The sequence below is a fragment of the Coccinella septempunctata genome, chromosome 9 (genome assembly GCF_907165205.1).
Source record: "Coccinella septempunctata chromosome 9, icCocSept1.1, whole genome shotgun sequence".
In the NCBI taxonomy this organism is placed as follows: Eukaryota; Metazoa; Arthropoda; class Insecta; order Coleoptera; family Coccinellidae; genus Coccinella; species Coccinella septempunctata.
This window is the reverse complement of record NC_058197.1, coordinates 15375278-15385759: the sequence shown is the minus strand read 5'-3', so window position 1 is coordinate 15385759 and position 10482 is coordinate 15375278. Positions and strand designations below refer to the sequence as shown.

Below are 10482 nucleotides of genomic sequence, written 5' to 3'. Positions count from 1 at the left end.
TGGATTATTTCGTGAGGAAAATGAGATAATAGTTACGCCAGAATTTTTTTTGATTTAAAAATACCTGGTGACTATTGTTCAGGATGCAAAAATCGGAATTGAATTTTTGGTGGATGCGCTTAATTGTTTTTCCAGTACGAACGAAAATATATTCGAAATCGTCTTATACCCAGTTGGAAAACTTCTTTGTAAGTTTCGACGTTTCGGACGGAAAAGATGAACCTGCACGGGTCACGGGGTCCACCATCGTTACCTGGGGCACCTCCCACCTAGCGAGAGAGAGCACCTCCGAAAGGTGGTGAGCGGATACACCGGCTGGCGGCGTCTCCGCAGAATAACGAACGACGTTCACTTGTTTGCCTACACCCACCGAGCGGTCCCAGAGGAAGTACCGTTACCGAGCAAGAGTCAGCTTCTGTCGAGCCGCTTTTGTTGTTTGTACCAAGCCTTCTAGTTCAAGTCCGGTTTGTGCAGTTTCCCCTGGAAAAATGTCCAAGTTGATGGTTTTTCTCGCCGTTCTGGCCGCTGCCCACGCACAGGCCGAGCACGACCACCACAGCCATGAGGAACACAGGGTAAGTCTCGAGAAATCCCCCAGTTAACATAAATCTCGCCAAGTGTGGCTTTAGAAAGTGGAATTCACGATAAATTCATCCATCGCCTCTGAGCTGTCGCCCCATAAACCCAGTTTTTCGCAAAATCGATATTCGCGAAAGGCGTTTCAGTTTAACGACTATTTTCCGGTGTCCATTCAAGGATTTTCCCATTAAGAAAAACGCCAAGCGTTGTAACGTGGAAACTGGTGTTATTTTCTTGTGGGAAAATTGTATAGGAAACGTTGTTTCATCTTGTTTTTTATTATTGTATACGCGCATCAACATTGAGGACGAATTTTATTCCATATAATAAATACTCAGGCGACCTCTCAGCTCTTGTGAATGTTAAGTGAGCACAAGTTATAGTGCTTTCGTGTCACAGGCCAGTTGAGCTGTATTTTCCGAAAAAGAACACACAAGGATAAGCTACTGTTGAAATTCATTGACTTTCAGTGTTCTAGGTCAGAATATCTTCTGAAATTGATAGAAATTTTGCGTGCATATGTGAATTGCAAGAACAAACTGAAACAATGTATTTTTCTATTTCAATATGTTCAAAAGTTTGGCGATTTGACACCTTTGAATGAGTTCATATCAACCTTTGAATGAGTTCATAAATGAAAAATAAGAGATCATTCCTGTTCTCTGAAGGATAATAGTTTCGCAACATCTACCCCAACAGTGAAAATTCGGTAAAGATAATTGGTGGATGAGCCATACATGACCAAAACTTTTTTTAACTTTCCTTTTTTTTAATATAATGGAATACCTACTTTTTGGTTGGAAAATTGGAAAAGTCTTCAATTCTAATTTTTCAAGTGCACCATGTTCTTCAGGGGAAGAGCCTTCGTATAGAAAATTTATGGTTTGGTTTGGGGTCTTGAAGTTAACTTTTTCACCATTCTGAACCAATTTCTGTTCGTTATCACTCCAAATATCCAGTAGAATGGAAGATAAGAGTACAAAAAACCAATTATATGCAATATTCGTCACTTGAATTTCAGTGTTCTAGATCAGAATATCTTCTGAAATTGATAGAAATTTTGCGAGCATATGTGAATTGCAAGAATAAACTAGAACTAGAACAAAATTTACGAAGGAATGTTGATGGTCATGTATTTATTATTTTAATATTTTTAAAGGTTTGAATGAGTTCATATATAAAAAAATAAGAGATCATCCCTGTTCTCTGAAGGATAATAGTTTCACAACATCTACCCTAGCCGTGAAAATTCGGTAAAGAAAATTGGTGGATGAGCCATACATGACCAAAACTTTTTTTTAACTTTCCTTTTTTTTATTATAATGGATACCTACTTTTTGGTTGCAAAATTGCAAGAGAAAAGTCTTCAATTCTAATCTTTTCAGTGCACCATGTTCTTTAGGGGAAGAGCCTTTGTATAGACAATGTATGGTTTGGTTTGGGGTCTTGAAGTTAACTTTTTTACCATTCTCAAACCAATTATAAACAATATTCGTCACTTTAAATATTTGTGGAGTAAATTCACATTCCGATTTTTATTCCTGATAGTTCTGAGGGAAAATCAATCTCAAGCTTCCGTAATGAAAATGATGAAAACTCAAAACAGATGGGAAATTTGATCAATCCGATGATTAATTCACATCTACCTGCTTGATGTCATTAATTTTAATGGAATACACCCCGAACTCCCTAAATGAATTGTTTTGTTACACTCCTTTTGATTAAACAATTAGGTTAATTAATAGGCTTTCCGTCCGTAATATTGAACAGTTTTGTTTTCTTCTGTAGAAGAATAGAAAGAAAATAATGAATTTTCTCATCTAAGTATTTATCATAACGATAAATTGATAAAAATCTGCAGCATATAGTGAATTAGATCAATTCCAAAACTTCATTATGGATCGAATAACAAAGCAACAGTTGTTAGTTGAGCAAAATTACAGTGTTTAATGAAGAAAGCACTGCAACAAGAATTCGATTTCTCCTATTTCATTGTATAATATCGCGAAAATATCAACGCTTTCCAATGGGTTAATGTGAGAGCGATATTTATCGTGTACTGTATACATTGGTACTGTTTGTTCGATATTTATCAAATAGTTGTGAAATTTTCGCATCTGTTCAAAAATAAATTGACATTTGAAATTTCACTGAAGTCATTTTCGATCCTTCGCTGAAATCAGATGATTCAGCCCAGCAAACATTTTTAACTCGGCCCAACGTTGGGTTAGTGCTGCGATGTTAGAGTCGGTATACTGCAAATAGTGTCACATCGGCCGACAGCCGCCCGACGGACTATGAGCCGACATGTTGCAGAGTCTGCACACCGCAGATCCGGTGACGATTCGACTGTGCAAAAACACATCGGTTTAGCGTCTAGACTATGCTTCAAATACGCTCCTCAAATTAATCGTTACGACGTCGGTTCAGCTTCTACAAAATATTGGAAGAATGCTTTTACAATTGATCGGCACCACGTCGGCTTAACGTCTAGACAATGCTGGGAATACGCTGTTCCAATTGACCGGTACAACGTCGGTATAATATATACATACCTGCAATACTAATGCTCGTTCTCACCAACAATCTCTAAATTTTAAGGGACACCTAAGCATATTTACGTCACATTTCTTACTACTCATGTACGATTTCTGTCTCATCAACTTTTAGGAGACACTAAATACCAACTTAACGTTGCTAAAATTGAATTCGTACTAGAGTTAGAAAGAAATGCCAAGTAAATATGCTAAGGTGCCCCTGAAAATTTGAGAATCGTTGGTAGAAATTGGAAAATCCAAAAAAAATTAAATATGAATTATTTGATCAATAATTTCTGATCTTTCAATGTTTCTTATGAAATCTCGGAATCATTTCTCATGTTGAAGGAGATTTCTTTTTTCTTCAAATATTTTTTGAAACCTTGCAACACTTCTATTGTTATTAGGGCAAGACAATTTAAACAGCCAACTGAAAAGAACCTTCATATATTCAAACAACTTAAATATAACGCTCATATAATATTATACATATATAAATACTTTGTAGGTTGAAAGAACACATAAAAACGACTAGCTTACTTGAAAAAAAAAGTATATATTTATTCACTGCTCATTACTGCCTGCTTCTTTTTCCTCCGCTCTTTTCAATCTGCCCCCTGCTCTGTCACCGGCATTGCGAAGCCAATTCATTACATGATTCATTTCCACATCAGTGGCACTTCTTGTAATAGGATTTATCCTTACAGATCCTGGATTATAGAATTTCATTATTTGTATAGAATAAATTATTTAATTTTATATAGAATATCATCTTATATGTGTTTGAATTAATTAAATATATGTCAACATGCAAAATATGTATTCAATTTAAGTAACTTCCTTACATTCAAAATTGTCAACATTTTCGACCAATACAACATGAAAACTCACCATGATTAAGCTCAACAATATTCGCCATTGCTTCTAATCCATTTTTATTATTAATTCCTACCCGACCAATTCAGGGAAATTCCTGATTCATGGCTTATTATGAGTTAGATTATTTTGTGTGTTGTCTCTGCTACGTTCTACGTCCCCCGTTGAGGCCAAATTGGGACAACTGAAAAATATTTGTATATATAGATTTTTCTGTTTTTCAAATTGTAGAATTTTTTCTCTAGAATAAAAAAGACCAAAACCAAAAATTGAAAGCATAGCCCAAAAGAGTAGATACATAATTCTACCTACACATTTTTTCAAATATTCTAGATCATATATAAGTATATCAGCATCGAATTTCTTCAATTCTTCGTACCTTTTTATTTTGATGGTGTTCTTATCCATTTCTATATCTGCATTTTTTTATCTACATGCAATCTCAAAAGATCGTTGAAGTACTCGGTTCTAATGATGGTGATGATGTACTACTTGGACCTAATATTTCGAGAACTCTCTGTTTCACGTGATGATATTCCTGACGCCTACTCCGACGTTTATTAGAAATAGAAATACCATTTTATTTTGATTTCTTGTACTCACCTGTCCTGGGACATCACTGTTACTATGTTAATACAACACAACACAACAAGGAAGTTTTCAGAAAGAAAAATTTCGTCAAATAGCCTACTCTTAAAAACTCTTCTATCTTCGAAACACGTGCACACGTACGCCGCCTGAATGAAATAACGCTTCGATACGGAATCACGGAAATTATATTGTCTGGAAGCTCTTATGCAAAATCCCGCGAAATTTAAATAGTACAGCTTGGCCTTATGTTAAGGGTAAAAAGCGCTGAAGATGCATCTAACCGCAACCGATCCGATGAATATAAACCGCCAAGAAGTTGCTCATCTAACAGCAGCGTTTTGCCGACGCTGGCTAGATGCTCATGTTTCGCCACATCTTCAGCAGCGTAAACCATGTCCTCGGATCTTCAAAGGTCCGATGATGTGTAACAGCAGTACGCACTTCGCCAGCAGTAACAGCACACAGCCGACGATTTACCGACGATAAATGTTTGTTGGGAGGAGAATATGACCACCTTGAAAGAGTTTGACGTACATATAATTATTTAAGGAGCTTATTCACACAAAAGGAATTATGATTCAATGATTATTTTTTAACGATATTGCGATAAACTAACCAACATCCTCGGATAAACTTCTTCCTTTTCCATAATTTCCAAATGGAAATCTCCACTTCTTATCAATTATGATAGACAACATGCTATAGGTCTCTGGGAATTTTTATTCACAATTCTTCCCCAACTCGATATTTCGAAGTCCGCTTCCATTCTGATTTTATCGATGAATATTTTATGGGACCTGAATACAATTTGCCAAAACGTTTCGTTTGACGGCCCTGTATATCAAGATTAGATCGATCTTCGATATCATCGTGATCAACTGAAATTACACCTTCGGCGAAATGTTTAAAATAACAGTGTTTCGCTGATTTGCCAACCGTTATATTTATCATGTTATTGCCGTATAGTCTTATTGTTTTTGGCTTTGAGTTTTTGCCTTATCCGACCTCGTTTATCCATTCCGTTATAATGTTGTACATAATATTATATAAGATATAATTTAATGGCCACTTATAACCTGTTGGGAAAATTCACACAGCTCAATTGTATGCTATAATATATGAATGATGATGTTTTCTGAAGAGAAGAATGCCATTTTTATGTATAAGATCGATTATACTTCGTTATTCTTTTTATTTTTATCATCAATTTTCCTACAAAATATGTAGGGATTATCCATGAGTGGCAATATTGACGATTTTCATTTTTGAACATCTTTGCATCCAGTTTTATTCATTTTTAATGGTGTAATGTTACGAAATATTAATTAGAGTGAGTGACTCAGCGGAAATAAAGGGGTGAATAAGAGATTCTCCCCTGGTGAGCACGCTAAAGTTGGTTGATTCCAAAAAATGTGCTTTATATCACATTAGAATATCTTACTCAAGTAGCATAAGGAAAATCCTTTATCTAATACAGGGTGAGTCTTTGACTCGTACAAATATTTCAACAGTAGATTCTTGAGGTCAAAACAAACACTTTTTTTCCTTACTATTCTTTCCGATTCGGCTCTGATAAAAAGATATAGTCATTTTAAGTTCTCATGATGAGCTGTGTCACCTCGAGAAAAACAAAATTACCTTCAGAATAACTAGCTAAATCTGTAATCTGTAACACTACACATCTGTGTATCTTTTGAACAGTGTTGTATTCAGCAAAAGTACCCAATTTTTCAAATTTCGCCAATCCAGCGATTTATATGTAAGGTCTGCAGAAGCTGGCGCTTTTAAATAAGTGGTGAAAAACAGTCAACCACATCATCTTCGATAAAACCCAGAACCAACACGCCCTAGACTCGCCTAGAAATCTATTAAAACAACCTTTTCCAACTCGTGGTATTTGAAATTCCGTCCCACGGGATGTTGAAGTCTGATCAGCTGATGACGTCATTGTCGGATAACAAAGGGGTGTTGGCGTGGGAGATTAGAGTGGTCCAATAACCCCCCCTGGGGTAGTTTGCTTGGCGGAAATCAGCTCAGCGAGAAGCGGTTTGGGGCGGTTTTGTTTCCATCGATTTTGCAGCGTTGAGTCAGTCAGTTCAATCTTGAAATGAACAAATAATATTGGAGAACTATCGAATTTTCTTCGGAAGTACTTGGATGGAAATAGATAGGCCGAACAGTTAAGATCTTTTCGTGGAATAATAAAGTTTAAAACTTCTTTTTTGATGGTAATGTTCCAACGTAGATTGCTGATGAGTATTGTGATCTACATAAATACTTGTCCTCACACAATATTCGATCTCCAACAGGCATCGAGTTCATATAGGAATAAGCTGCGTTACGAAGAAATTTTTTCTGCATTTGAATCGAGTCAGTAGTTCACCTTGACTACAATCCTATTGATTGCAATAAATTGATTGCATGTTGGTCACGAATAATCCTCGGTTTCCTGGTAACGTTCTTACGTTGTTGCATTGTAAGAAGTAAAAAACAATAACAATCATGGATGAGCAACAAAAAAATCTTCAAAAATTACCAGAACACTCTAATCAACTACGAAACAATGAAATAATCATCAGAAATGAATAGATGTTGAATGTTGCATGGACCAAAAATACCCAAGTGGCCTTTCACAAATTTTGCAACAATTGTTAGGCACTATGACTCTTATCATTACTTCTTTCACAATTAAGGTCAAAACAATGAACGATGACTAATTTACCAGCAATGTTGATAACAAGGAATCCATACAATAATAAAATAATAGTATTCGTCACGCCATTTCAGACACAAAAGTACCAATTTCGACGATAAAAAGTAGCAGATTTTAGTCATAAAACGATTAGTTTCGAATTCCGCAGATGGCATCTACTTCTGAATCGAATCTAGGTTTATGTGTCGGTAGAAATCACAGTTTCATGATTAAACCATAAAAAGGAAAACCCCGATTGAAAAGGATGAGAGAAATTCGTTTATCGTTTTATAAAGCTGATTGTTGCACCATTAGGGGTGCAAATATACATTATTTTCCACTATGGGGTACCTCAAGAACTACTATTCAACTCATTAAATTAACTAATTATGAAATTTACTTGTGTTCTGGGAAATAATTATGAATTTTGTTTTTCAGATTAGTGTTGCAGTGTACTATGAGGCCCTTTGTCCTGACTCAATAAAATTCTTCACCAAACAACTCTACCCAACTCTGATTGACCCCAATCTTGGACACTACATCAATTTGACTTTGGTACCCTACGGAAAATCAACAGTGAGTATTTTTTCCCCTTGTTCAATTTTTGTGCTTTGTTTTCAACCATCTGAATGTCGAGTAAAGCAGCAGGTACTAATATAGGAAATACCTACAAAAATACATGGTAGACAATACAATTTTACTTTTTACGATCGTTGACCCTGTATAGCGTTGTACTGACGCAAGCAGAAACATATACATATAGTTGGAAATTGAACGTTATGAAATTCATACCGTAATTTTCCGATAAAGCATTTCCACCAATGACCATTATTCCCATAAACAATTTATTTATGACTGCTTTATCTAGAGTTGGGTATTCCTTTTCGTTGAAATTCCAAATTCTCGAAATAGACAATTGTTTTTCCTATATCAATCGTAGGTAACGAAAAAAATACACATCAACAAATGCATGATACTGGTATATGTTTCGCATATTGAAAAACCATCAGTAAATGGATTTGAAATGTGGAAAAACCTGTAGGAATCTAGAATTCATATAACACAATGAATTAACTAGGCAACAGTGGTCAGTTCATTCAATTTCCCACTTCCGGAAACCATTCTTCCGTTGTTGAAATGATTAGTTGTTAGCTCGACAATTTTCATTGACCACCCAAGGATAACCCAGCTAATCAAAAGTAACCTTCCTGATTTTTCATCAGTCTATTTGGTAGATTAATCTTGGAAAATATCGAGAAATAATATAGGGTGTAAATGACTATAGCTGCGAAAAAATTTAAGGGACAGATTCCTTGTCAAAAAATAGTGTGGGTTTTCCGTATATAATTTTTTTCGAGCAGCACCTGTTTAGATACAGACCCCTAAAGAGGACACCTGAAAGGCAATTTTACCTGTTCGATCTTTCTTTCGCCTTTCAAAACTATTTTTCCATCCAGACAACCGATGACAATGGTCAGATCAAATTCGACTGCCATCATGGAGAGGGTGAATGCAGAGGAAACAAGTTGCAAGCCTGTGCCCTTAAGCATATCGAAGATGGCAAAAATTCCGAAGGTCTGGGATTTAACAAAATGACAGCAGCCTTCATAAACTGTCTCATGGGAACCGTGGAGAGAAAGGCCAACGATACCAAGTACCCAACAGAAAGCTGTGCTCAGATGAGCAACGTCACAATTGTACCTGCCCTGGAAAAATGCCAAGGGGATGCTGAAGGTATTGAGGAATTTTTTTATACCTAGCTTCGATATTAACTGGCTGCTTTTCAGGTTCATCCCTTCTGAAAGAACTGGGAGAAATCACTAACAAACTGAACCCAAAACTGACGTCTGTACCTACCATCGTTTTCAACAACGAGCAAAAAGAGGAGGAATCCAAACTGGCCAACGATAACTTCGTGAAGGCACTCTGCAAACATATCCAGGGAACCAAACCGATGGTTTGCAACGGAGCCGCATTCTTGGGGCTCAACAGCCTGTTGGTTCTCTTCGCTTTAGTCAGCTATTTCTTCTGAACTTCCATAACAAATTGATGTCATCCATTCGATCGCTAAATTTTCGACCAAAATTTTCCGAAAGACTCTGAATGCCTTCGAACAAGTGGAGATTATTTTTAGATAGTACGTTTTCACTTGAATAACTGAATTTTATTAGAGTCCATCCCCTATGTCTAGGTTTAATTGTTTGTACTTAACATATTCCGTAAATCGTACATATCCCAGTACTTAACAGTTTTCGAATAATGTGGTTGAAATGTCGGTGTCTTAAATGTAGGATTAGAATGTACATCAGCTTATTTTAGATTGTTTTTTAACGTCTTGCATGTCCAAAGGCAGTGCCATTGAAAGGAATATTTAAAATCTACCTCAGTGGTAAAGCCATTGTGCTATGGATACGCATACATAGATTTTGTCAAAATATTTGTGATAATAATAAATCGGTGGTACCTATTTTATTACAAATTCATTTCATGCCAAAGTCGGCTATAAAGTAATTCATGATCTATCTTTGAAACCTTTAAACTCCAAAGTATATAAGCTTCACTGCTTTAGATGTGCATACTTAAAAGTGGGTGTGATAAACCTATAAAAAGGTCATTTTTAGAATTAATTACTATTTACTTCAGCAGATAAGTCTTTTATAGTTTCAGATTGATAGTTTTTATAATTATGTATATGAGATTGTAAGGAATTATAAAATTTCAAATAAAATTCTTAATTTATTTTGTGTTTTTCTGCTCAGTCAAAGTAATCTGGTAACACTGGTAATGGATGGTAACATTGCACGTTTTCAAATGATCCATAATCGAGAAAAAAGTTTTCCTCTCATATATATCACTTACATAAATAACTTGGACACGCTGTTTTCAGGAACTGATGCATTTTGCTCGAAGAAAGGTGACTTTTTAACTGAACCCATCTTTTTCAGGATTTTTCGAAGGTCAGCTTTCGAGTCGTTTATCTCTCAATAAAAGTAACTGTAGATGGAAATGTGATTCATATTCTGAAAGAGCAACTCATCTAGTAGTAAATCTGAAAATTTGATCCATCTCGGCGCAACAGTTCAATCTTGACGAATTTTTAACTGAACCCATCTTTTCAGGATTTTTCGAAGGTCAGCTTTCGAGTCGTTTATCTCTCAATAAAAGTAACCGTAGATGGAAATGTGATACATATTCTGAAAGAGCAAC

At 35.8% G+C, this 10482-nt stretch overlaps 1 protein-coding gene across 1 annotated transcript; it reads left to right on the top strand.

The window, feature by feature from the left end:
- The first annotated feature begins 308 nt into the window (after positions 1-308).
- On the top strand, positions 309-10014 carry LOC123320418 (GILT-like protein 1). Its single transcript, XM_044907738.1, has 4 exons — positions 309-575; positions 7714-7851; positions 8733-9009; positions 9063-10014. Exons 1-4 carry the CDS (start codon positions 489-491, stop codon positions 9305-9307), a joined length of 747 nt encoding a protein of 248 aa, XP_044763673.1. The 5' UTR covers positions 309-488; the 3' UTR covers positions 9308-10014.
- Positions 10015-10482: the final 468 nt, after the last annotated feature.